Source organism: Nyctibius grandis, chromosome 31 (assembly GCF_013368605.1).
Source record: "Nyctibius grandis isolate bNycGra1 chromosome 31, bNycGra1.pri, whole genome shotgun sequence".
In the NCBI taxonomy this organism is placed as follows: domain Eukaryota; kingdom Metazoa; phylum Chordata; class Aves; order Nyctibiiformes; family Nyctibiidae; genus Nyctibius; species Nyctibius grandis.
Genome location: NC_090688.1, coordinates 416091 through 443008, shown reverse-complemented (window position 1 = coordinate 443008; position 26918 = coordinate 416091). Strand labels below are relative to the sequence as shown.

At 56.3% G+C, this 26918-nt stretch overlaps 2 protein-coding genes across 7 annotated transcripts in view; both read right to left on the bottom strand.

The window, feature by feature from the left end:
• Positions 1 to 1926: 1926 nt before the first annotated feature.
• On the bottom strand, positions 1927 to 7274 carry CACTIN (cactin, spliceosome C complex subunit). 2 transcript variants are annotated; one of them, XM_068420761.1, is made up of 10 exons: positions 7086 to 7274; positions 6050 to 6533; positions 5426 to 5521; positions 4802 to 4947; positions 4557 to 4719; positions 4309 to 4426; positions 3946 to 4138; positions 3469 to 3591; positions 3059 to 3351; positions 1927 to 2607 (listed from the first exon to the last, which is right to left on the bottom strand). In XM_068420761.1, exons 1-10 carry the CDS (start codon positions 7247 to 7249, stop codon positions 2117 to 2119), a joined length of 2271 nt encoding a protein of 756 aa, XP_068276862.1. In that variant the 5' UTR covers positions 7250 to 7274; the 3' UTR covers positions 1927 to 2116. The 2 variants fall into 2 exon arrangements, with proteins under 2 accessions (XP_068276862.1, XP_068276863.1); XM_068420762.1 differs by having other exon boundaries at positions 3059 to 3327.
• Positions 7275 to 9155: 1881 nt separating this feature from the next.
• The window catches only part of PIP5K1C (phosphatidylinositol-4-phosphate 5-kinase type 1 gamma), a 51004-nt gene continuing 33241 nt past the window's right edge, over positions 9156 to 26918 (bottom strand). The window contains exons 7-19 of one of the 5 annotated variants that reach the window (XM_068420980.1): positions 24938 to 25237; positions 24210 to 24415; positions 22921 to 23004; positions 22350 to 22398; positions 21248 to 21332; positions 20708 to 20869; positions 19612 to 19750; positions 19285 to 19317; positions 16758 to 16862; positions 16344 to 16476; positions 14538 to 14612; positions 12206 to 12289; positions 9156 to 11796 (exon numbers count right to left, since the gene is read on the bottom strand). In XM_068420980.1, the coding sequence (XP_068277081.1) occupies positions 11794 to 11796; positions 12206 to 12289; positions 14538 to 14612; positions 16344 to 16476; positions 16758 to 16862; positions 19285 to 19317; positions 19612 to 19750; positions 20708 to 20869; positions 21248 to 21332; positions 22350 to 22398; positions 22921 to 23004; positions 24210 to 24415; positions 24938 to 25237 (1458 nt within the window). In that variant the 3' untranslated portion in view covers positions 9156 to 11793. Of the gene's footprint in view, positions 11797 to 12205; positions 12290 to 14519; positions 14613 to 15824; positions 15872 to 16343; positions 16477 to 16757; positions 16863 to 19284; positions 19318 to 19611; positions 19751 to 20707; positions 20870 to 21247; positions 21333 to 22349; positions 22399 to 22920; positions 23005 to 24209; positions 24416 to 24937; positions 25238 to 26918 lie in introns of those variants that run through there. The other 4 variants (XM_068420976.1, XM_068420978.1, XM_068420977.1 and 1 more) reach the window with 4 other exon arrangements.

Here is a 26918-nt window from a genome sequence, read left to right as displayed (position 1 = left end):
ACGTGGTGCAGCTGCGCTCGCGGAGGATGTGGGCACGGGGGTGCCGAAGGCAGCCTGCCACCGCCCTGGCATGAACTGGGCCACTGCCGCTGTCTCTGGGAGCAGAAAAGAGCCGTGCCCCCCAAACCCAGCCTGGGGCTGCGCCGTGGCAAACCACGATGTGGAGAAGAGCAGGGAGAGCAGCCGGGGCTGGAAAAAACGATCCTGGGCTGCAGCCGGATCCAGCCCCTGAACTGGCCGCAGCGGGCGCCCGGCCGCAGCAGCTCCCAGGGCTCCGGCTCTCATGCCCAGTCAGTGGCTCCATCCAGGGCTCAAAGTCAGGGACGTGGGGAAAAGGCAGCGCCTGAGAGGGGACATGGACCCTGTCCAGGCTGGGGACGCAGTAGGATGTTTTAGGGGGAGTCCCCCACCCCTGTGTGTGTGCCCAGGAAGGAGAGGGGCTGTGGGCAGGGGGGCTCTGCCAGGGGCAGGGAGGGAGCCCAACCACTGGCTTTGGGGGTTTTTTCCTATTTCCTCCAAAGCCATCCCTGGCCGGGCCACCACACGCTTCCTGCGCTGAGCTCCGGCCCCGAACCCCCCCTGCGCTGCGCAGCCGCTCAACGGCTTTAAATAACGCACAGGAAGGAGAGGCCGGGGGATGTGACCTGGCACAGCCGCCAGCCTGGGGCCGTCTGGGGGGATGGGGAGGGGGCATCTGTGTTCGGGGCCGAGGTGGTCGGGGTCTCCCCCGTGCCCCGTACCCGGGCAGGATGAGCCCCGGCACGCGTGGGTGGCTGTGACAGGCGTGGGAGCCTCCCGAGTGCGAGCTCCCACGGTGTCTGCAGGGCTGGACCCTGCCAGCAGCAGGAGCAGCAGCAGGAGGGGGCGACCCTGCCGAGCTGTGGGGCAGCCCCCCAGCCCCGGGAGCCCCCACACTCTGCCCCAGTGCTGAGGGATGGGGCAGCCCCCGCCCCCCTCAGCTGTGGGGCTGTACCGGGGGGGAAGGATGCAGCAAAGCCCCTGGGGAGGAAACAACTTTGCTGCAACAGTTCATGGCCGAGACGGAGGTTTCCTGGAGGCTGCGGAGCTGGGCAGTGCTCACGCACCCGCATCCCCTCCTGCCTGCTCCAGCTCAGAACGGGGACGCCCTGAGGGTTCAGGAGCTGGGGGGGATGGGGCCACATGGGGCAATCCCAAACGAGCCAGAGAGGCATGGCTGTGCCCCATGGCCATCACCTGGAGGGGCCGATGCCAGCGAGTCCCAGCTCAGCCCTGAAGCGCTCCCCAAGGTGCCTCAAACCCACCGAGTGTCGCTTGAGGCCCTGGGGAACCCCCACCTCAGCGATGAGGGTCTGGGGAGCGCGGCTGCCCCTGGCCCAGGGCAGCGAGAGCTGCTCAGGCCCGGGCTGGGAGGGACCGCAGGCCATGGAAACCGTTTTTCCCCTGTAAGGAGATATCCCATCCAACACCCCTTCCCTCCGCCCCGCCGAGGCAGCCGTCTCGCAGCTACTGAACCCTTCCATCCGGCAGCCAGGGTCGAGGGAGGTGCTGGCGCTCCCAGGCCGGGGAAGCCAGATCCCAGGGTGGAATGTGCCAGAAATGGGGACAGCCGGGAGGGCGATGAGCCCAGGGAGGTCGGTGGCAGGGGGACCACCGGGGCAGGGCCACGCTCATGGAGCAAAGGCACTGGGCTGGGAGGGGGCTGGCAGGGGCAGGGGCAGCGCGGGGGGCTGGAACAGGCAGTGGGAGCACACAGCGCTGACAGCACGTGGTGATGGGGTGACAGCCCCCAGACGCATGGAGGTGAGGACACCCCCCCAGCACCACCCGTCCCCCGAGCAGGGGAGGTCCCAGTGCTGGCCCAGTGCCGTACTGGGTGGTGATGAAGCGCAGGAGAGCTGCACGGTACTGAGCAGAGTGGGGTGCCCACACGCAGGGTGCCACAGCTTGAACAACCCCTATTTATTTGTACCAAAGTCTCAGGGTCCCTCAGGATAAAAGCGAGGAGAGGGAAAACCCTCAGGAATAGGCCCTGTGCTGGGCCAGGCCTTGGGGACAGCCATGGGACAGTGCCTCTGATGGGGGATGAGACCCCCCTGCCCACCCACTGTGGTCCAGAGGGGAGCTGAGCAGCCCCTTATCTGCGGTAACGGTAACGCTTGAAGTGGAACCAGAGCTGGAAGATCCCGTTGGCAAACTGGCAGCGGAAGCCGTGGCGGTGGGAATACTCCCACTCCCGGTTGACGATCTTGAAGGCGATGTCCTCGTAGGGCGGCCCGGCGTGGAAGCGCAGGATGGCAAAGTCCTTGTTGTCCTGGCAGGCCTCCAGGAAGTACTCGGGCGTCGAGCGCTTGTCGATGAGGTCGGGGTAGAAGATGTTGAACTTGTAGCCCTGCACGATCTTGGGGGGAGGGTTGTCGAAGTCGTAGTGGGTCTGGTTGTACTTGTTCCACTCGAAGCCCGTGTGCACCCGGTTGAAGAAGCGGGGCTTGCGGGGCCGGTACTTGTCAGCCCAGAGATAGGCCTTGCCCGTGAGGGGCATCTCCACGCTGAACTGCGCCTCGTCCGCGCCCATGCCCTCCTTGGCCTTACGGAAGAAGATGTCGTCGGTGCTCTCGGTGGCATCACCTGTAGGGAGGAGAGGTGACGTCCTGTCCGGCACTGCCAGCCAGGCCCAGATGTGTGGAGGGAAGGAGCAGCAGCTGCTGGGCAGGGAAATGTGCACGCTGCCCTGTGGACTCTGGGCGGGCACCGGGCTGAGCTGTGCTGGGAAACTCATCCAGAACACTCTGCCCACAGACCGAACAGCATGGTGGGGTGGCTGGGAGCGGGGAAGGACCCTGTGCAGGTACCTGCAGGGAATGCGAGCGGTCTGAGACCCATCTCCCCGCTCTTGTCCAGGCCACAGCTCCCTTTGCCGCCTGGGGCATCCCTCTGCCAGGCCAGCTCTGGACGTGTGCTCCAGACCCAGCTCTTGCTCACCCTTTCCTGAGGGCACTGTCCCCCTCCAGCCCTGCGCCCCCCATGCCAGGCAGGCTGTGAGGCCGGCGGGCACAGGGCCTGCCCACGCGGCTCCTACCTGTGACCTGGAGCTGCTGACGCAGGAGCAGCAGCCGGTGCGTGTCCTCCTCGGCCTCCAGCACGTGGGCATCGAAGGGCAGCTCGTTGGCGCCCAGCAGCCGGGGGCTGTACTTCCCCGCATCGTAGTCGTCCAGGCTCTGCTGGATCAGGTCCTCCTCCATCAGCACGGCTTCCCCCTCTGCCTCTCCTTTGGCCTCTGCGTCCTGCTCGGCCTCCGGCTCCGAGGATGGCCCTGGCTGGACCACAAGGCTCTCCTCTGGATCCAGCCTGCAAGGAAGAGAGAAGAGAGAACTGGGACGGGGATGGTACCCTTGTTCTCTGCTCGCCTGAGGTCTGTCTGTGGCAGCACAAGGCTTCATCTTCTGTCCTGGGTGCCCCACGGGAGGGGCCCATCTGGTTGTTGCATACCTGTCGCTGGGGGAGGCCGGCTCCTGCTTGATGATGGGGAAGAGCGGTTCGCTCTCCACACCCTGCTCCTGCTTCAGCTTGTACAGCTTCTGGCGCAGCACGTCCTGGTGCCGCTCCCGCAGCCTGCAACGAGGAGAGGAGCTGTCAGGTCCCACCCAGCAGAGCCACCTCACGCCCGCACTGCCCAGAGCTGTGACGTCCACCACATCGGGTAGAAATCTGTTGCGTTTTGTACAGTTTTGGGCTGAATAACCCTCCAGTTTGGTTCCCTCTTGAAGACGTCACCGTAAATGTTGCTGCTGAAGAAGGGACTGAGCATCCAGCCCTCCTCCCCTCTTGGGAGGACCAACCACCCTGGAGAAGGTACAAAACCCCTCCGCCAACGACTTTGGGCTTGTGCCTCCCCAGCTCTGCTCACAGTGGGGTCTGTGCTGCCCCTTTCCATAGCCCTGCCCAGGGGACGGTCCCTGCTCTCACCTGGCCCGAGCCATGTAAGCCTTCAGCTGCTGCAGCAGGCTCTCCCAGTACCCAATGTCAAGGTTGGGTCCTCCTGCCCGGATCTTGCTCTCGATGCCCTGGTACAGCACTTGCAGCTGGTTGTACGTCTTCCCCTTGAACACGGACTGCACGTCGGAGCTGACGGAGGCGTTGACGCCATCCCGACGCTCCCCTGAATAGACAGGCGAGGGCGGGCGGTCAGTCTGCGAGCGCTCAGCCTGCCTTCACCCACGCTCAGAGAACCCCTCTGAGCCTGAGGGCACGCTGCAGACCCCACGCCCTGCTTTACCCACCGCTCACACTCCCCTTGACACCCACGCCAGGCTCTGCCCTCCCACTTACCCGGTCCTCCTTTCCCAGAAGCCTCCAGTTTGCGGAGCTTGGCTATCTCGTCCTCCGTGATGATGGTCATGTCCCTCCAGAAGTCCACGTTCTTCCCTTGCTCCAGCTCCATGTAAACCTGCAGGCAGGGGACAAGCAGGATGTCAGGCACCTGCTCTGTACCACAGGCAGGGCAGCAGAGCTGGGGGGGGATGCCCTGAGATGCTGCCCCTCAGCCAGCCCTGGCACAGGGGCGGCAGAGCTGGCACCTGGATGTCCTCCACCAGGTCCTCCATGTCAGAGACGGTCAGGCCATTCAGGAAGGTGTAGGGCTCGTGCATCTCCACGGCCAGGTCGTCATCCTCCGCGCTGATGTACTTGGCCAGGAGGTCAATGGGTTTCGCTCTCCCATCCCGAATCCGGATCTTAGACCTGGGTGAGAGGAGAGGGACAGTGAGGGGTCCGCCACCCTCTGCTCCCCGGCGGGCCCGTTCCCACGGAGCCGTGCACCTACCGCAGCTTGGCCTGCTGCAGGTGGAAGTTGTCCTCCTGTTCCTCCCAGGTTTTGAAGTGCTCTGCCTCTTTCTCCCGCTGCAGCATCTCCAGCTCCTGCTCACGCATCGCCTTCTCCCGCTCCCGCTCCAGGCGCAGCTGTTTCACCTGCCCGGGGTGGAGGGAGATGTGAGGCCACTGCGGTGGGGCGCCCATGCAGGACCCCCGTTTGAGGACGCGGCCGTAACCCCGCTCACTGAGCTGCCTCGGCTCCTGCCATCGGCCCGAAGCTCCCGCAGAGACAGGAGGCACGCGGGAGGCCAGCCAGTGTGGGCGAGCAGGGCCGGGCTGCTCGCTGCCAGCCCTTGGAGGACAGGGGACGCAGGCACAACTGAGTGCCTCAGCGCCATGACCTGGCACTTGTCCTCCTCAGCACCTCCTGAGCTCGACTCAACTCCAAGAGAAGAGCCTTCTCACCCTGGAATAGCAAAAGTCAGTATACTGTGGCCCCCCCGATCCTACATCCTACAGCCTATGGGCACCCCCAGTGAGAAGAACAAGGGGACTGCCAGGTGAGTGACTGGGAGAACTGGGCTGTCCACAGGGTACTGTCAGACGGCGGGAGGGAGGTGGCATCTGATCCCACCTTCTGCAGCTCCAGGCGATTGTCCTCCTGGATTCGCTTGTTCCTCTCCTTCAGGTCCTTCTCATCCAGGTGGCTGATCCCTTTCTTTTCCAGTGCCTGAAATAGAGGGGCCAAGGGAAGTCGTGAAACCCAGCGACCGCTACAGCCCCTCACTGGCCAGCAAATGCCACCATGTCCACCTGCTTCTGCTGCTCCAGTGAGCTCTGAACCTGTTTAAGGTCCCCAAATCCCTCAACTCCTACTCCTGAAGCACCTCAGTGAAACCCAGGCTCAGCCCAGGGAGGCCACCCGACCTGGCAAGCGCTGACACTGCCCAGCACTCGGCTTGCAGCTCCCAGCAGCTCTGGGTCCCTCTCCTGCACCCTGACCCACCTCCTCATCCCACATCCCTGGCTATAGACCTTGGTCTTCAGAAAAAGGGGGTAAAGCCCCACTGAGCTCGTCAGAAATACCCAGCTGCTGCCCTAGATGAGCGCTTTGCTCTCACGCGGCTGCTTTTAGTGTCACAGAGGTTCCCACCTCAAGCAAAGGGCCCCCCCAATGCCCCACTGCTCCTCTGGCCTGTTCTGTGGTGGCCACAGAGACACAATCTCCTTTGAGCAGCGGGCACGGAGGAGAGCTCACCTTGCTCCAGATGAAGGTGCCCAGCAGGTTGTTGTCCCCAAAGGGATTGTCGGTGTTGGTGTAACCCATGTACTCCTCTCCCCACCCCATCTTCTCCCGCTTCTTCCTCTCCTTGGCCTCCTTCTTGGCCAGCCGGCGAGCCCGTTTCTCCTCAGGCGTCTCCAAGGCTTTCATGAGCGCAGCCTGCTTCTTCTTCTCCTCCTTCAGCCTCAAGCGCTCCTGGAGGCTCAGCTGCTGCCCCGTCTCCTCCCTGCCCCGGGAGTGCGGCGGGGAGGGAGAGCTGACGGAGGACACAGAAGACTTGGAGCCATCTCTCTTCCTCCGCTGCTCTCTGCTCCGGGCTCTCCTCTTGTCTCGCCCGCGCTCTGAGCTCGAGGAGCGACCCCGGGACCGCGAGCGGCGTTTCTTCTGACTTTTATGGTGCTGGTCCCTGCTTTTACTTTTCTTCTTCTTCCATTTCTGTCTCTCATTGCTGGAGTCAGAGCTGGGGTGGAAGGAAAGTCGCGTTTCAGTGGGGAAATGGCTGCTGGCTCCGTGTCGGACAACGGGCGTTCCCGACTGGAGAACGCGTTTCCCCACTGCAGATGCAGCGAGAAGGGACCCCGGCCGCGGCCAGAGCCCCCAGCAGGGCCGGGGAAGCTCAAACGCACCTTCAGGGCGGCACCTGCTCCCCTGCACCCCCCACCCCGACACGGGTCGCTCTGGTGTCACGCACGGCGCTTTACCAGCCACCCATCGGCCCGGGAGCGCTCGGGCCTCCCCCGGCCCCCGCCGGTGCCCGCAGCTGCCCCGCGGGACCGCCCGCCTGGTCTCCCCGGCCCCCCCGCGGCCTCTACCCGGGCGCCCCCGGCGCCTTCACCCCAGCCGGGCACCGGGACCAGGGAGCGGGGCCTGGCTGGGCCCACCCGAGCCCCGGCCGCACCGGGGCCGGCCTCCCCGGGGCACGGCACACCGAGGTGCGGCTCCCCACTCAACCGGGCCTGGGCCCCCCCACCCCGACCGCGGCCCAGCCGCTCCGGGCCCGGTCCCCGCTCACCCCGAGCTCGGCTCCCGGCGGCGCCCCCCGCTCTGGCTCCGACTCCGGCTCCGACTCCGGCTGCGCCGCCGCCGCCGCTTCCCCCTGCTGCCGGAGCGCTCCCGGCCCCGTTCCCGCCGCGGCGAACGGCTCCGCCGGGCCGGGCTCCGCGACCCCGAGCCCATGGGCTGCGACTGCCGTTGCGGCTCCGCCCCGGGGCCCTCCGGAGCGCGCAGGGCCGCCCGCCGCGCCCGCCTGCACCGAGGCGGGGCCCGAGGCCGAGCCCGGCGGCGGGGCGCGGGCAGGCGGCGGCGGGGCAGCTCCGCGGCGAGGCCCCGGCGGGGCGGAGCGCGGCGGCCCCTCCCGCCCCCCCCGCCCCTTTTTTTCTTCCCTTTTCCCCCCAAAAGCGGCGCCGGGCCCGGCCGCGATCGCGGGAGAGAGGAGGCAGAGGCGGCCGGCGGGAGCGCAGCACAGACGATGCTTTATCACAGACAGCGCCGAGTACAGCTCTCTGGAAAAGGGTCTCCCCGAAGGGGTGGGAAAAAACCTCAGAACCACCGAGAACAAGGGAAAAAGCGCCCGTGAGGTCAAACCCCCCAAAGGAAGAGAAACGTGACAACACCCAGGGGGTGGCATCGCACCTTGCCCCCCGCTCACGTACATTTGTTACACGGTGCGCGCCCGGAGCGGACACAGATCAGCGGGAACATGAACATCCAGGAGAACACACCTGGGGCTCGTGTAGACGGCAACAGAAAAACCAGACCCGATCCGGTGCAGCCCAGCCGTGGCTTTCGCCTCGTCCTTCTGGGACAGAGCCGAAGCACGAGGGCGGCTGGGAAGGAGAGCAGGGGGAAGGCCGGGCTGCGCCGTGCCTTGGGAGCGCGGTGGGGACCCGGGCTGACGGAGCCCGTGCAAACACCGCTCTGCCCCTGCCAGCCCTGCACCAAGACCTACGAGTGCTCTGGCTTCACTAAAAACCTTCCCACAGCGTGATTTCGGCACATGCGGCCGAGCCGCTCACTACGGAGGCAAAAGCAGACAAAAGCTGGATCTCCTGTGGGAGCCTTCAGGGCTCTCTGTGCCAGCTCCTCGGTTTGCCCCACACCTCTGCTCTACACCTGCCTGCCAAGGGCAGAGCCTTGACAGGAGCTTGACAGCAAGCAGAGAGATGCTGGTTTTCTCATGCCAAATCCATCCCTGACAGGCAGCAGCCACCTGCAGCGTGGCAAGAGCCCGAGCCAAAAGCTCACCAGCAGCCTCAGCACCAGGCAACGTTCAGGGCACGTCCCGCAGAGCTGAGGGTCCCCACTGGGACAATGGGGATGAAGGAGAGTGGCGGCAAACAGAGCTACATGGCAACCGGCTGGCTCGCAGGGCTGCTCTGCTTGAATCTCAGAGGAATGAAAGAAACATGGTGCGTCCTTTTAGTGGAGAGTGGGGTTACACCAGGGACAGCACCTGCCCGCGAGCTGCTGGGTCACTAGAGAAAGCCCTGACAGAGAAAGGACAGGCAACTTGTGTCCCCGATGAGCTAGGAGTAGAGCTGCAGGGACATTCAGAGCAAGGATGGATAGTTGTTCTCTTCCCCAAAAAAAGGGCCAATGCTCTTTCCTGTGGGCAAGACCTCCTCCTGCCCGCCTCTGGCTGTGTGTGTCCTGCAAAGGCAGCACTGACAGCACTGGGAAATGCTCCAGCGCTCCCCCCGCGCTCACGCTGCAGCACAGTGCACAGAGGTGGGCTAAGAGCAAGCTTTAAACTCCAAGGTCCTTTTAGCCTCCACGGGAAGCAGAGGCTGAGCAGTTCTCCAGCACTGAGCTAACGGGACAGGAGGTGACACACAGCAGGGGCAGGTTCCATTTCGGATCAGCATTTCCCTAAAGGAAGGTTCCTCCTGTCCCCTCACATTGAAGTTGCTCTAAGCCCTTTGCACATCCTCTCACAGCACCAACCCTCCGTGTCCAGACCCGCTCGCTCCAAAAGGTTCAGCGTTACAGACCTGCAAAAGGATTGTCTCAAAAAAGCCTTAACGCCTGAGGAAAGACAATGCCTGGAACGAACATGCTGCAAAAGGTCTGGGTTTTCCCCCATCCCTTAGGACCAAGCACAGCTCCAGCTTTCAAGGTTTATTCACTGAGATACTCTGTGAAGGCGGGGCTCAGATGCTCCCTGCACAGAGGCTAAGCAGCTTTAGAGACCCCTGAAATGAAGGGAAGGAATAAAGTCTCCCATCAATGATGCTTAAGCCATTGTAAACAAGATGCTTGGTTTCAGTTGGCTGGGAAGTCCCGATGAGGCTAAACCCACGAGCCCACAAACAAGGTGGTACCTGAGCAGCTGGGCCTCGGGTCAGACAGCCTGAGCCCAACCTCCCGGGTTCCCCCCCAGAGCTACATTCCTCCAGCGCAGCACCCAAGAGTGACATGTAAAGATGCAGAAGGGATGCGGCTCCCTCCGGCCTCTCTAGACGATGTTGCGCTTCTGGAGAAAAAAAAACCCAAAGGCTGAATTCTTAGCATGGTAAAGCCTCTTGCTTTCAGCGCAGAGGGAGGTTGGTCTGTAGGTATTGCACTCCTCGGGTCTCCCCTCTGCCAGACTGCCGAGCCCCCGCAGCACTGCCCACGCAGCCTGCGGAGCCCGGGGGCACCGGCACAAGCAGACGGAGCCGTTTCCCAGCCTGCGGCAGGGGCTGTCATGGAGCAACGCTACGAGCTGGGTGAACGAGCTGTCAAGTAGCAACAGAAAGGGGAGAGTTTCTTGAAAGACTTTTTGACAGATTATTTGGTAAATACATGAATACATCTAACGGCAGCAGCTTGCAAGATCCCCAGCCTGCGCTCGAGAGGAGCACACCTCACAGCCTTCAGCACCTGCAGGCAAGGGGGGGGAAGTCTCGGTCCCGTACTTCTACATTGCAGAGGGGAAGAGCTTCCCACCAGTCCAGTTACCTTCTGGGACCTGAATTAAGCCATCCTGAGGGCTGCTGTGAAGACAGACTGGGGGGACTGAGCCCCGAGAGAAGGGTCCCGCTTCCCCACTCCTCTACAAGGAATCCCAAGGACAGTCTGAAGATTGTAATGAGAATAAAGAGATTTTGACCTTCTTTCTCAAGTGAGGCTCGTAAAACACGTGAGTAAGACCTGGCTCCCTCGGGTCTAAAGGATTTCCTTTCTTCTCTCCGGGAGATGAGGATGGAATTGCTAGAGTTCAAGCCATGCTATGATGTGTCCTGCTGACAGATGGATAAGCCTAGTCTGAGCACTACCCAGTGACACCAAGTCCTCTCGCCTAAAGCCTGCAGCCCTCGAAAAGCAAACTCAGACATCTGAAGCAGCCATTTCCAGTAACAGATGTTACCACAGGCAACATCCCAGTCACCCAGCTTTTTGTCCAACAGAGTCCGTGCACACCCCACGGCCTGGCACGATCAGGTGGCAGAGCCAGGCTTCTCTTTCTGCCTCCAGTGTGTGCAGACGTGCACGCGCCGCGCTGACTGCCCTGAGGTGCGGAGGATACGTGTGAACCCAACGTCCGTGACCCCCGAGGACTGGGCGCTCGGATACACCCATGAGCATGCGAGGTGCCAAGTGGCTCCAGCAGGATGCAGAGCCCAGACAAGCCACACCTGGGGCCAGCAGACCGGGGAACTCGCACGCCAGCGTGGCTGGTCCCTGCAGGTGCACAGTTCTCATCTCTCGGTGCCTGGGTGTCTGGAGCAGGCGGCGGTGCGGCAGCCGGTGAGACAAAGCGTGGACTCCAAGCACAGAGGGACAGGGTGACGCAGCAGTGCAGCACACGGTGAAGGCAGAACCCATCGTGACGTCCGGAGGAGAGCAGAGGTGACCGCGTCGCTGTCGCCAGGAATCGTCTGCTTCCCCCGCACAGTGTTACAGATCAAGAGAAGTCACTAGCGATTTCTGAATCCAAGTACATTGGCATGGCTGCCTTGGACTACTGTAACATGGGAGCAATTCTACTCAATGGCCTTTAATACATTGCATTTACATAGCACCTTTCATCCCAGGGTTTAAGTGCTTTAACGGAAGTGGGTACTGTACACCCATTAGCACGGGGGAAACCGAGGCACAGAGTGGTTAAGTGACTTGCCTTAAGTCACTCAGCAAAACCGTGGCAGGACAGCCTTAAACCTCCTGACTCCATCAGCTGGTTAGACCATACTGCTGCCTCAAATGAAGCCACTCCGGTCCCTGCCCTCCCCAGCAATGTGCTCCTACCAATTCTCCAGTGAAGCCTCACACTCCTTTCTGATGCACAAATATATAACAACAACAAAAAAAAAAAGTGCAGTAAACTAAATGTTTTAAAAAAAGCACATTTGTGCTGTCTCTGTGCAAAGATAAAAGAAATAAATACATGGTTAAAAAATTAAAAAGGTTCACAGTATCACACATGGATAGGTAGCTACGGTAGTGCATGTCTGGAAAACACTGTGTTACTACCCAGGATTCTCTACACCCAGCTGGATGTCTCTGTTGGGAGCTGCGGGTGAGCGGGTGGTTTCTTTGCTGCCCATGTCTGGGATAAGTAGAAATACACGGTTAGAGTTTTGCTCCGTTCTGAAATGCAGTGCCCGGGATCCTGCAGTGCAGCAAGACTGGTGTCGGCAAGCTCTTCCCATCCTACTGGAACGGCTGCATCAACGAAAAGGGAACACATCGACCTGCAGAGGGAATCGCTGCTCTCTGGGGCTTCTGTGTCTGCATAGAGATTACTGCAAGAGGCAGAGAAAAGAGAGTCAGCACCCGAGCGTCCGCCCCGCGCTGTTAGGTCTGAGCCCAGCCAACTCCCCAGGATCAAAACAAGCGTGAAGAGAGAAAGCTCTTTGCTTCGCATCCTCCAGTAACGACAACACGACTGGAGAACTTCAGCTCCCCAAAGCTGCACCAAACAATTCGGAACAAGCCACAACCCTGCTGAGCAGACCGGATCTCTGCCAGCGCAGATCTCGCCTGCTGCCACAGAGCTGATCCGAGATGCAGCAGGGCTCTGCCGCAGCCATGCAGGAGCCCCAAGCTGCGCAGAGGCCACAGCGGCTCCCCCTGCAAGCTGACCTCGCAGAGGGAGCACAAGCTCCGACCTCAACCCACCGGGCACCCGGCACACGTTTCTCGTACACTTACTGTATCGCTCTCCTCATCGGAGACAGAGTGGAGCTGAGCGCTATAGTGGAGCGGGGAGTAAACCCAACTCCTCTCGTCTGTCGGCTGCCAGAGTGGCCAGAGACGGCGGGGAGAATGCAAGGAGAGCAGCAGCAGAGCGGGGAGCAAAGGAGAGAAGAGGAAAAAATAAAAGGAGAAAATAAAAAGAGTAGGAAACAATACAGTAAGAACAGCTGTCCACCTGGAGGGAGAGAACTGAGCTCAGAGCCAGCTCTCAGCAGAGGAGCCTTCCTCATCCTCAGTACATACTTGCTCCGTACCAGCTGGGACATGGGACAGCACAACCTCTCCTCTTGCAGGGACGGGTATTTAGAGCTTTTGAGATGCCAGGGAAACCTCAGCTCCCTGCCATAGCATCACCCCGGCTCCAGAGAAACCAAGACACATGGGAGGTGACTTACCTAAGGGCAGTGACAGAGCTCTTGGTTCCTGCCACCCACTCCCAGCTCTCAACCTCCCGTTTCCCAAGCCCTGTACACGCTCCAAGCTGGCATCTCTGGTGTCCAGGAGGGCTTTTACAGTGAAACCTGACCTGGTTTGCTGTGCCTTCCCCCTTCCCTGCAGGCCAAGCAAGGCAGCAGATGGGTGGGTTAGACCATGGTGGATGGTGGCCACAGAAAGGAAATAGTTATCACTGAGAGTCTTGGACACAGTGGGGTGATGGGAACAAGTACGACAGAGGAGGCAAAACACAACTGGATCTTGGAAAGAATGAGAGGGAAGGGGACGTGCGTCGAGGGAGCCGGTTATTACAGCACTGGGCAGCGGTGTGACAGAACATGCCTGTGCTGCTGACACAGCACAGAGAAGCCCAGGCAGATTCAAGGGCTGGGGTCTGCTTCCAGTGTTCCCAGAGGGGACCCACTTTCACTACAAATGGGCTCTTTCGGCTCCAGAGGTGCTCCCAGAGAGAGGAAACTGCCCCCTTTGACTCAGCCTGGGTTTGCAAAGGAACAGAAATGGAACTGGGTACTTGGAAGAAGCCTGCGGGGGGGTTCCCAGCCCGGGACCCAAGTGTAACAGTCTACGATGTACCAGAAACTACAAGAAGCCAGAGGAGCTTTGAAGCACTGGGCTCCGCACCCTGAGCCCCATCAATAATTGCAGCTACGTTAGCAGAGACCGCTGGGAGGAAGAAGAGGAACCTTGCCTGAAGCTTCTCACAGGGCTCCGTTAGAGGCGCAGGAAAGCTCAACACTGCCTGCAGCCTGCCCCACATCCTGTTTTTCATCCATCCTGACCGAACCACATACTCCAGCCAGCCTCTTTCAGAGCCTTTTAGGAGCTCAGATGCCTGCAGGGAGCTGCAAACCCAGCAGGGAGATAAAGGAGCATCCGGTGCTCGGTATTAACCCTCCGGCGCTGGGGCAGCCAAACCCGGCCGAGGGGGCAGGACGAGCTGCCGGGAGGGGCTGCCCATTTGCCCACAGAGGTGCAGCACTTTCCTCACGCCAGCAGCCAAGGCCAGGAGCATGTCACTGCCCCTGCTTCCCCACGCACACTGCCTGATGCCCTCTCCACTGCTCCCCTGCCTCGTACCAAAAAGGCAGGCACTGGGAGGACCACGCTACCCAAATGCTTGCGCCGAGGCTCTGACAGCCCTGCCGTTACCCTGAGGACATCAACTCTCCCAAAGCCCGAGAAGGGAAATACTAAAACCCAGAGCAGACTGAGCTCTGGATTCAGCCCCTAAATACTCAACTGCCTCCGTGCATCTTTCAGAAAGTAAAACCCTCACCGCTCACAGAAAACCTGCAGTGAGGAGGGAGCATGTGGATGACGATGAGATGGGCTGGAGAGCAGAAACCTTCCCTAATCCAGCAGCAACTCCTAACTCATTTGGCTTTATGAGCTGCTCACCATCCCAGCCACCAGAAAGACAACCAGCCACAATCCTAAAAGGTTGTATTTGCAACTGGATTTTTAGCAGCTTCAAAACATCTTTAATGGTCTCTTCAGAACCCTGTTTGGCTTCCCAGGCCAAGGGAGCCGAGCCTAACGTTGCCTAACAGGGACTTAGGTGCCTCTCTGGCCAGGTCTGGTGATGCTGCAGCCCACCCCATGGCAGAAGCTGTGTCACCAGCCTGCAGAAAAGCAGGGCAGAGCGTGTGTCTCTGCAAGATCCTACAGGGAGATCCATTTGTGTGATTTTGATGTGCTTCCCTGGTTTCTGCTGGGCTGGTTCCCAATGGCCACACAATACAGAGCCATACGATCAAAGGGGTACGGAGTGCTGGCCCCAGTGTTTCAAAGCTGCAGCTCTGCTTCCCTACGTGCTAGCATGTTCACTTACAATCCCAGAGGAAAGCGAGGTGGTTCGGAGTCTGCGCGGGCGGGGAGAGTAAATCCAGTACCTCCCATCTGTGAACTGGATGGCCCCAGGGCAAGTGAAGTGAGAAAGGAAACAGAGGAAAAAAAGGATGATGTGAAAGAGAGGATGAAAGAGAAAGCAAAAAACAAGGGGTTGGGCAACTCCAAGCCTGAACGGATCAGCGGGCAGGAAAGCCGTGCGTGGGAAGAGCAGCGCCCATGCCCTGCTGCCATCTCTGCACCTTTACTCCCCTGTGAGTGAACAGGAGGATAAAGTGCTGTCCTTTCAGGAGCAGACTTCCAAAGATCAGATCACAGTCCCCTGGGACTCAACAAATCATCCTCTGCACACAGCATCCCTTCCCCGACCATCGCCCTGGAGCACTCCTGCCGGAGAGCAGCTGTGGTCCAACCCTGCTGCACTCTGGTGCAGCCTCACTTGAGCTCCAGCTCAAGCAGCTTTCCAAGGAGAGCGCCCGAGGGAACCCAGATCAGCTTTTCCCTTCATCCCAGCAGTGACAAACACTCCACAGCACGCGACACACATTTAATGCAAAACTCAAGGACTTAGATGAAGTATGAAATGCTGATGAGCAGTCAGTCGTGCTCTCCGTGAGCACACACTGCACACGGATGGGTTCCTCTGGATAGGGAGGTGCCCCTCAAGTTGGGGGCGGCTCCAGGGACAGGGAGGAAGAGGAGCTGACCCTTGCTAGAAGGCACTTGCCAGTGGAGCAGGCAGTATCTGCAGGCAGCTTGCACGCAGCTGCCATCCACAGGCAAAGAAAGAGCAGCCGGTGTTAGAGGGAGCTGTTTGCATTTTGAACAGCATGCATAAAAACCCAAACACACACGCTTTTAAAATGGAGCTGATTCCTTCCACGGCTCCCACGAGCCTCGGCATGACTCGGCAACAAGTGAGCAGCTCTGCAGCAGAGTCACGCGAGCACAGGGAAAGGCAAACGTTGCCATTTTTAGGTTCGCCTGAAGGAGCTCATCACAAGGGCTCAGCTCATCGCCATATAACCAACAGCAACGAGTCGGAGCAGGGAGGAGCTGGGCACCTCTTAACGAGAAGGTTCCAGTGCCCAGGCATGGGCAGAGCTCTCAGGGGTCAGACCCTCAGCTCTGCTCTGGGAAGCCACAGGGCAGGTACACGTTGTTAAAAACTCTTCTCTGGTCTGCGGAAGCTGCTCAGAGGTTGCGAGAGCTGACTGAGGAACACAGGCTCCACGGCACTCTGCTGCCAACCAGCAACCACCTCACTTACTCCCTGTCTCAGCACTAGATTTCCACTGCGTCACCTAACGCATCTACCTGCAGGGAAAGGAAAAGCCAGAGTTCACCAGAGCCCGAGGTCAGCCCCACTGCAACCACCTCCCTGCTGGCTCTAGGCCACTGTGGCACATTTCTGTTCAGGAAAGCAGCCGGGCTCTCTGGCTGAGGAAGGGAGAAGCTCTCAGGTGCACCTACATTCACCTTGGCTCGTCCCGGGAGCGTGCTGGCCTACATAAGCCCTTCAGCGCTTGGCCTTGGAAGTAGAGCAGCACACCTATGGCTACATCCAGTGCAGCAGTACCACCCATCTGAGCCCCACCAGATGCTGTTTTGAGCTCTCCAAGGGTTAATCCAGTTCCCTGCATTCAAAAACCCATCCAGCATTAAGATCTCAAGGTGCTCAACATGAAGACAGCATGGGGCAGATCCTGCCCTGCCATCGAGACTGTTACAGCCTCATCCAGCCTTTCCCATCACACCCCTAACAGGCCAGGTGGAGAAGGGATCTTACAAAGTATATGTCTGTGACGGGCACGTCATCTTCATCCGAGGCCTGGCTGGCTGGTTCGGAGGCCTGGCTGGCTGTCTCCACCTCTATTGTAGCTGTGGATGTTACAATGGCACAGGCTGAAGAAGCTGCCTCTCTGGAGGGGGGAAGAAATGACAGAGTCTAGTCACCGCCATAAGAACAGGAGCAAGCAAACTGTATGATTTATTACAGAGGAGCTGAAGATGCTTCTGCTGTCACATCCTGAAAGATCAGGTCAGAAGTGACAGCACTCAGCTTCACTGAACTGTCTGGGGGAGCACCTGTCTCTCCAGGAAAGCTGGTGCCCTACAAAGTCAGCCTCCTGCACAAGTGGCCACAGACCAAATGACACGGGGTAGGGCTCTGCAAAGCTGCCGAATGCTTTGAAACACTCACTCTTTGTCATCTTCTTCAGCAGCTACGATCTCAACGTCACACTTGGGCTCCAGCTCGACACTGATCTGCTGAAGCTCCTCCTCAACCCGCACCTCCTCATGTGACCTGGAAACCAAAGAGAGACAGGCCCAAAGGCTCGGTTGGACACTAGTTATGCACAGTCCTCAATTTTAGGTCAGTCCTGAGTCAGCTCAGCCTCTCGCACCATGACCTCCCACAGGAGCGCGCTGTGCTGGTCTGCCCCGGCGTGCGGCTGCCTGCTGCCAGCCCCTTGTGGCATCGAGCTCCTGGCACAGAGCTGCCGATTTTGGCTCAGAGGGAGCCGTCAGACCTCCCCAGATGGAGGATTTGGATAACCAAAACTCCCAGGCAAAAGAGTCAGTCCTGTCACATTGCAGTGCTCAAGACTAACAAGGTGGGAAAAGAGGACAAGAGGAAAGGGATTAATTAGCCAGTGCTGCAGAAAAGATGGGCAGTGTCAAACGGAGTACAGGAGGAAAGAGGAGAATTGGCCTCCGGGGAAAACCTGCGTCCAGAGTTAGCCCGGCGTGATCTATCAACCGCACAAGGGCCAAAGCCTCCGACCTCTGCCGAGGCTCCCAGCGCACCAAAGCTGCTCAAGGGCGCTCCAGGGTTAACACCAGATTTATCTGCACACTCAGGAGCTGTTTGTGACAGACTTCGATTTAATACATCCTGCTATTACAGTAATTGCTGGTGCTAGAGGGGCTGGCTCCCTAGTCCTCAGGGGAAGGAGGAGCGGCGCTTGCCAAGCCGAGGGCACAGTCTCGGGGCAGGGACGAGCTCCGGGTCTATCGGCAGCACCGCCCTGCTCTGCGCTGTCCCTGGCAGGCAGCCCTCCAGCCCAGCGCCGTGCCGGGGGACTCGCCTCTCTTCCTCGCAAGGTGGATCTCAGAAACCCGGAGGGAATTCCCCAGCAGATTAGAATAATCAGAGGTGTGACACGTTCTTGAGCAAATTGGATAAGGTCTTTTTCATTTCAGCTCAGGAATGTAAATTCACGCTGTTCTTGCACTGGCTTTCACCAGGGAATCATAGAGTGCTGTACAAATACACAGGGCCCTGCTCCCCTCGAAAGGGCACGCTGAGACACCAGCACCAGAAATGGAGTAACTAGGCAAGAAATAGCAAAGGCGGCCACACTTGTGTGTGGGGGGTTGTAGCAGTGGCAAATCTGTGACAGACAGATCTACTTCTGACCAAGACGCTGAGCTCCCTGCACAGCCCAGGGACAGTCACTTTGATTCACCTGCCCTATGATGAGCAGTCACATCCTACAGCAGCTCCCTCCTTAGGCACCAAGGGAGTCTGGAGTAACTCGGGTGAAGTCACTGCGTTTTGCCAAATGGGTCCCACCACTGGTGCCTGAGTTTAAGTTTCCAATTTTCAGCAATTTCAGACAAGGGATTCTGCAGGAGGGGAGGTGCTTTGCAGATCCCTGACACTTCAACAAATGCTGCAAATCAACAGCAAGGAGGTGCTCGCCCTCCAGTGACAGGAATTACCAAGATTCAGTGACATGCAGCATCCAGAGGTATTTTCATTGAGAAATACCACAGAAAGGGATTTTTTCACAGTGTTTGTGGTCTGAAGCTCAGCAAATCACTAAAAGCTAGGAACGAGGGGAGATGTCTGTAAGACAGTGCAAACCCTCATCTTCCAAAGTCTTTGTCGTCCTCTGAAGCACCAAACACTGGCTGCAGGGAGAGAGGACATCAGCCTGTCCAGCAGCTCCTCTGGCTATGGCATATCCTAAGACCAAGTCTCTGATGTGCACTTCAAAGTCTGTGCCTACAACACATACAAGACGTCCTGGAAAGCTAGGGCAGAGTCAGCAGCAAACGCAGTGTCCTCATGCAGATCCCACTGACACAGGTAATGGGGTCATTTTTACCGGTGCAAAAATATGCAAGATAATTTTATGATATAAGCCTCTAAATCCAGACATCCCTGGGCAGTAGGGGATTTTTGTCCTATCTTGCCCTTGGCTCTGAGCCACCCATCACCACAGAAGGGAAAAAAAACCCCTCAAAGTACCCAAGTTTCTGAAAACACTGGAAACTACTTATCTGGGGACTAAGGGCGCTTAGTGCCTCACAAAGTCAAAGCCCTTTCCCATATTCACACCCACCACATCCAGGTGCAGATGCACAGAGGAGGAATGTTCCTGATGCTAAGGCTTGCTTACCCAGAGGGGACCATAAACAACCCTCCTTGATTCTGGTGCTGGTTGGGTGGGTAAATGTGGACAACTCTGTTGTTCCCTTTCGCATCAAATAACAGGGGTAATATTTAAGATTCCTTGCAAAGCACTGAGAGATCTGCTTGTAAGGAAAATTCTGTGTAAGAAATGGGGATCATCTGATTGCCTCATCATCCTGCAGAGGACCACATCAAAATCTTGGGGCTACTGAGATTCACATTCAGCCCTCCAAGACACTTTTGCACAGGGACAAACATGAGGTTTCTGTGCAGCAGCACAAGAAGAGACGAGCACTTTTCTCACCTGCCATCCTGCCCCGAGGAGTGTGTGCGCCTCCTGCAGAAAGAAACCACAACAGCAGAGTTTGAGGAGCAATTTAAGACAGAAATCCTGTGCTGCCCCCAAATCTAACTCCCCACCCCATGAGGGAGATGTTCTACTTAATAGTTGACACTTCTCCCAGCAATAATTAATCCCATCAAAGCTGTGTCTGCTTGCTCCCAGGAGAGATTTAATTAAAATCGGTCATTAGCATTCCAGAGCATAGGGCAGCCTGCCGAGATCTGCAGCATGAAGAGGAACGGCAGCCACTTGACTCCAGTGGGAGCAGGAGACGAGTGCTGTCCTCACCTGTACCTGGGCTGCTCAGAGGTCTCCGAAGGGGATCGCTCAGGAACAGAGAGAGATGTTGAGGATAGTGTCGTGGCTATGGAGGCCGTGGTAGCTTCTTCAAAGGAAGGAGGTGTGCAGGGTAGCAGGTCTGGCCTGCCTGCTGGCCCAGAGCGGAGGGCAGGAGAGATGCAGGAAGAAAAAGAAGAGTAGGTCAAACACCAACACCTGACCTACAGCAGCCCTGCGTGTGGCTGTTCCACAATCAACCTGCACACCCTCACTGGGATCACTTAAAACCACACACAGGCAAGAAGTTCAGCTGGGTTCATGAGCACAACAGCTTCTCCCAAGGCACCCTCTAGAGAGAGCCAGTAAGCACCATCTCCACGCTACGGGAAACGTAATGCCAGTGAAGACATCCCACTGGTAATCAAAGCTGGATTAAAGGCTTGGATCGCCAGAGATAAACATCCAAGTGAATTACGAGATGAATCGAGTGCTCACTGCTTTACACGGGTAGAAATCTAACACCTGTGCACTCAAGGAGCCTGTCCTTCACCACTCCTCTGTAAATCCAGCCCAGATGGAAGTGATGAAGGCAGCACAGAACCAGGCCATTCGTCCTTTTTTCAGCAGCAAGAGCTTGCTCCTTGTAACTCTCCAAACACTGTCATTAAGAGTCCTGCAGTTCTCAGTGCCCCCTGCCTTTTTTAAGGGTGGAAAATTCAACTTCCAGATTGCATTTGGGCTGTGACTGCTGGTGCCAGTTGGCAGTGGCTGCCTTGCAGCAGTGACGCAAGCAACTGTTTTTACTGCAGAACTATACAGTGCTGCAAAGAAGGGATTTGGTCTTCTCTAATGCAGAGGCATCGCTTCCCCAATCAACCAACTGCTAGTGCTGTGACAGAACAATGTATTCTTACCTTCTCCCCCGTCCTGGTTAAGTTTAGCACCTGCAAAGCACAGCAAGCCATGCAATGAAGAGCTCTCCATCAAGGAAGACATGTGGTTAGTGCACAGTGGGGAACTTGATGAGAACAGGGGAGGATCCTAAGGAACTGCTAGGAAAGAGAGGGTAATCGCACAGCCATCAGCCACCAAATGAGACCGTTACCTTCATCGTCAAGTGTGGGGTAACTCCGGGCCGCACGAAGATCATACTGTGTTTCATCCTTTTCAGAGGGAAGCTGACTGGCTGAAAATGCAGCTATGGGACCAACCGTCTTGACAGCTAGCAAGGCACTGCGCCCTTTCTTTGAGGGAGAGGACTTCAGAGCTGGATGACAAGAGTGAAAGAGAAGATGAAATTACCACCACCAACTACCATCGCACCAAAGGCACTTTTCCCTCCATAGGGAGGGGCCTCTGTCCTCTGACACACACACACACACACACGTGCTCTGCAAGTGCCATCTCCAAAGGGCTGAGCCTGAGTCAGGCTGCAGGGAGAGCTCCTGGGTGGGAGCCTGAGCTCAAAGCAAGCCATGACAACCAGAGGGCTTTGCAGTTCCCCAGCTTTGCTCTGTATTACAGTGGAAAAGCCTGCCCAGACTCCAGCCCAGAAACTCTCCACGTGGACTGAAGCAGCGAGATGGAGATAAGGCTCTGCCTCTCCCACATCACAAGGGCAACAGCTCTTGGACTAGGTACTTACAGGAATTTTTTCGAAACACCGTGTTGGTCATGAATTTGAAGAATCTCTCTGCATAAAAGCTAGGTCTGTGTACTGACACCGTGTCCTACAAAGGCAAGAAGCAATTGTTTAATTTTAAAATTATCCCTCAAGGCCAAAATTCTATAACAATGAATGCAGTCTTTTTTATTCCAACATTTAGCACTGACAGAGCCTTAAAATGGAAAGGCTTAACTGAAATGATCCGATTAATGCTATAAATAAGCCTGAAGCATTGCCTTTGATTTGATTGCATTTGATTATATTCTTGCTGTAATTTTATAACGGATTTTGGTGATTTTACTCCTCTGTAGACTTCCTGGATTTTTCAAACATTGGCCTGATTACATAAAAGAAATTTCTTCTGGCTGTGCTGGCTGACATTCAAAGCACACCTGGGTACCTTTGCATACCACACAGACACCAAAATTCAGCCAAGGGTCTCCACACATTTCAAATGTTTACACACCTTTTGCTTAAAATAGGAAAAACTGAAGCTGTATCTGCTTCTGATGTTCGACTGTGCTACCGTGACTCGGCATCTCCACGTTTCTTTTGCCTTATTATTTAAGGGAAGCTAAGATACGCAACGCTGGAAAATAGTTTCCACACCCAAGGTTGCTCTTTTGTAAACACACACCTGTCTGCTGCAGGAGACAAGACAGCAGGGAAACACTGAAAGGGATTTATTACCAGACAGCTTACTGAAGGGGAAACGGTCAGTCACCAACGAGAGCAAACGCAGGGCTCCTCGACACGTACACGAACGCACGCGCCTTGTGCGTACAGCTCCTGGTATGGTGGGGAGGAGGAAAACGACAGATGGGAGCAGAGGAGGAAAGCTGGGAGCATGACAGCTAAACATGCAAGGAGGTGCAGCGAGCAAGAAAATCTGATTGGGAATAAGTGGCACTACACCGCTGTGGAGGCAGAAGAGGCAAGAACTATTCCTTTCATCGGCTTCAACTGTGCCAGTTCAGGCACTATAAATAGCAAAGTAATCGGCACCAACCAGCACAAATGAAGCCAAGGCAGGTAATCCTGCCGAGGCCTGGACAATTCCTGCTTCTGTACAGGCACTCACCCCATCATGGACAAGGGCCTTCCAGGTATGTTCTAGCTTCTTGATGAACCTAATTCCAGGGGAGAAGTGGAAAGAAAAAGAAAGAGACAGATTCAGGCATGTGCTCTGTATCTAAGCCACCTTTCATACCCTGCACAGGAGAGATCACTGAGCTGCTAACAATTCCTCCTCCATCCAGAGTGCAGCTTTCCTCCAGCCAGGAGAGGTCGGCTGCGCACACTGGCACCTCTGCAGTCAGGTCAGGACTGCCTGGGACCCCTACGGGGAAGGAGGGGCTGGGCTGGAAGAGGGGCAGAAAGCCACCTTCCATCCCTGGAGATACGCTACCCATCCTAGGCACAGAGATGGGAAACTTCTTCATGAGCCACTCACAGAAAAATGGCTCTGTGTCACCAGCTGTTCTAAGGACAGGATAAAAATCCACAGCCCCCAACACGCAGTGACAGACAGCTTTAGGCAGCCTGCCTACTCATCCTCAAACTCTTCAGGAGAGGAAAATCTTCCTGCTTTCATTCAGTATTAAAATAGATGTTAACACACTTGAAGTACAGATATCTGCAAAGTTACCTACCTGTATGACTGAAGGATATCTATTATTCCTACATGTAGCAGGAGACGCTCTCCTTTGCCATTCACTGCTGGGATTCCTCCCATCCTGCAGGTAAAACAAAACCTCAGCGAGTGCAGCCTCAAGAAGAGCAGCTGTAATACCCCCCAAGACCTGCAGAAGGGTGGACAGCAGCAGGGCTCTGATGTGGTGGTCAGACACAACGCAAAACCTGCAAAGTCACTTCAAAAAACCTGCAAAGTCTCTTTGTGTGCAACCATGGGAAGTCACCTACCGACCCAGGCCATCTCACACAAGGTTTCCCCGGGGTTCCTGCCTGCCTGCATCGCCAAACACCAACTGTCAGGACAGGACCCGTGTCATGTGGCAACAGCTCTGCCTGGGCCAGAAAGCACCACATTGTTTTTTCTTCACTTCAGGACATTTTATTCTGAGGATCAGATCATTTATCAGGTCAGCGTGAGCTGTCTGCCCTCTAGGGCAGCAAGCCTTTAAGGACGAGGGTACTTCCAGCCCCATCCACACCAGTATCAGTCCTGCCAAAGGTGCAGCAGCCACAAGCACCAGTACATGACAAAAGCATGCAGGTGTCAGGCAGGCCAGCAATTAATGATGCTACTTGAAAGAATGGAAACACCACAATATTATCCTGGCTCCACCATGACTCATCCTCCATCAAAACCAGAGCAGCTGGTTTCAGACAGCAACAAACAGCAAACTCCACCATTTGTTGGCAAGCTTGGTCCACAGAGCCAGAGAGACAGTGACAAGAGCCATAGACTGGGCACAGCACAGGACAGGTTTTGGGCAAACCCCTGCAACCCAGAGCTCCACCAGTTACTCCGGCACTTGGCTACATTGCTGTTTGCTAACTGCACTGGGATGGCCTCAGGGTACTGCCAGGGATTCCAAAGATGTAGTGATGGAGAACAAACTCCAGGCTCCTAGGGACAGGCTGACCCCTACTTCCACTCCAGTATTTGGATGCTGAGCTAGAACTGAGCCAGTTTCTCCTCTCCAGAGCATGGGTGGGTGGTTTAGAGGCTGTTACAGGAGCTGACAACCTACAGACTGACCTAAGAAGAGAGATTGCTGTGAGGCTGGAGTCCTACAGAAATATTTCCCCCCCCAGCTTCCCCCTTTCACATCACACTGCTTTACTGGCAGCAGTACCATAACCCCCAGCAGAGATGCTCACTCGAACAGTTCATATGGGCCTCATCAGGGATCTACTGCTCCAGCTTCCACCTCCGCCCCTCCCAGCAGCGCAAGAGAACCAGGTTTTCACCTACGTGTCATCTGTGTCTATGGACTCCCCCCGGGCAGCCCCACCCTGGATGGACTCCATGGCCGTGGAGTAAAGTGCCTTCTGCCCCACAGGACGCTTCTCATCCGACGTGCTGTGGGCTCCCTCAGACTGTCGCTCCCGTTCTTGCTGGTCTATGTTATGAACCCCAAGCAGGAGGCTGTAGTCCATGATTTTAAAACTTTCCAACACCTACAGGTTAGTATTGAGTTTAAGAACAAAGACAAAATATCAGGCCAGCAGCTCAAATACAACACAGGTCCCAAAGCATGGAACAGACCATCCACATTCCCACTAACAACTCCTTCACCAGAGCTTCAACGTTTCTGAACCAACAGTCATCTCTGGACTTGATCACGTAGAGTTTGGCCATCTCACAATCAACCCAAAGGGCTGAAGGCTTGCTAATAACATGTTCTACCACGTATCTGCTGCACACTGTATAGGAAAAGTGTATTTAGTCCCAACAGCCCAGCTACAAGTGGAGCAGGCTGCCACGATTTGATGGACCAGGCAGAGGAATGCAGCCTTAGTCCTCAGAGGCTGTCATGAGATCCAACTCCACTGCTTTGTTTTCAGGGAAAAGCGCAGTAGAAGGGATTTATCCTGCTTTGGGGTTAGCAGAATAGCAAGGTTATTGATCATTTGCTCTTCCTCATGCTCAAGAGCCACAGAACTTCATTAACCTGCTCCTCAAGCTGTCCCCCTCCTTACCAGACAGTCTCGTTGCAACGTTTTCACCAATGCACTGAAGGTGTCTGCATCCAACATCAGGCCCTCGGGCATGTCTTGTATGAAGTCTAGATCCTTGTACGTAGGGCTGGACTTTTCTTTTTCCTTCTTGGATGCCCGGCGTTTGTAGGTCGAGCCTTTCAGGTCAAATTTCAGGTGCATTTTCACCACACGAGGCAGAATGTTGTTCATCACGACCACGCGGATATTTTTGCCCCCTGACTGCACACAGTACAGTCCATAAAACTTCGGCAGCAGCGTCCGTGGGTTCTGGTTCAGATTCTGCAGCAGGGTGGGGAAAAAAAAGCATGGGGAAAGGTTATTTCAGCAGAAGACTCCTGCTGTGTTCAACACCAAGCACGTTAGCAGATCTTGGAGCAGTCAGACTAGGGTTTCTTCACCTAGAGATTTTCTGAACTTTACACGAGAGCTTACGGTACACGTTTGACAAACTCTTGCATTTCAGTGGCTTTAGGACCTGAAAATACCACTATGCCTTGAATACAGGGAAGGAGATGTACAGCACTCACTGGACAAACAACTGAGTCCAGAAATTCCCTGCTTTCCCCATCAACAGCAGCTAAAAAAGGGAAACCAAACTGGAAGAGAATAAACACAATAAGTGGGAACTTCAAGTTTAAAAATAGCAGCTATCTTCATCTCTTCAGAAGTGTCAGAAATCAAGAACCCTTCTCTGGCCCAGAATAAACCAGGGACATGGTATTTTTTTAAACAAAACATCAATTTTTTCCTCCTTTTGCAGAGTTGTTTTATAAAACACAGTTGGCCAGAGAACACGGATATCCTGCTCTGCTATCATGTCCTTTTTTTAGGCAGCGGTATTATTAGGAATGACATGACAGGCATGATTTGCTTGTTCAGCTTTAGGAAAATTTGTGAAGGAAACAGAACATCCCTGCACACTATGAAAGAAAGGACAGACCTGACAGATTCTCTGACAGGCGGCAGAAGCACAACTGTATTAAAATTTCGTGCCTCTCCTCACCTCACCTAACCGGGCACACGGGCGAGCCCTCTCCGCGAGCACGCAGCTCAACGTGGCGCAAGCTAAAAGTTACAGAGACAGGCACGACCGACTGCAAACGGCACCTGCCCAGCTTTAAAGCAACTCAGGATGAAACCATTCTACTGCCTTTCCACTGACTCCTTTTACACTGGATGGGTTTCCCAAGAACAGCAGTAACCCACCCCCACTGGAATTGCTCAACAAGTAGCACACAACTCCGCACCACACAGGTAACTTCAGTTTAATTCGTTACGCTGATTGCCAGCCAGGACAACTGCAGAATTCAGGACAACAGTGTAACTCCATTCCAATTCAAAACCCTCCACCTGATTTACTACATGCATTACGCAACAGGCAACGCTTTCCAAGAAAGCTCATCCTGGCCAGGAACTTGACTGTCCCTCTGTACTCGGCACTGGTGAGGCCGCACCTTGAATCCTGTGTCCAGTTCTGGGCCCCGCACTTCAAGAGAGATGTTGAGGTGTTGGAGCGAGTGCAGAGGAGGGCGACCAAGCTGGGGAAGGGTCTGGAGGGTCTGACCTACGAGGAACAGCTGAGGGAGCTGGGGGTGTTTAGCCTGGAGAAGAGGAGGTTCAGAGGTGACCTTAGTGCAGTCTACAACTACCTGAAGGGAGGTTGTAGCGCAGTGGGAGTCGGCCTCTTCTCCCAGGCAACTAGTGATAGGACAAGAGGACACAGCCTCAAGCTTCGCCAGGGGAGGTTCAGGTTAGACATTAGGAAGTATTTCTTTTCAGAAAGGGTCATTAGACATTGGAAGGGGCTGCCCAGGGAGGTGGTGGAGTCACCATCTCTGGAGGTGTTTAAGAAAAGCCTGGACATGGCACTTAGTGCCCTGGTCTAGTTGCCATGGTGGTGTCAGGGCAACGGCTGGACTCGATGATCCCAGAGGGCTCTTCCAACCTGGTTGATTCTGTG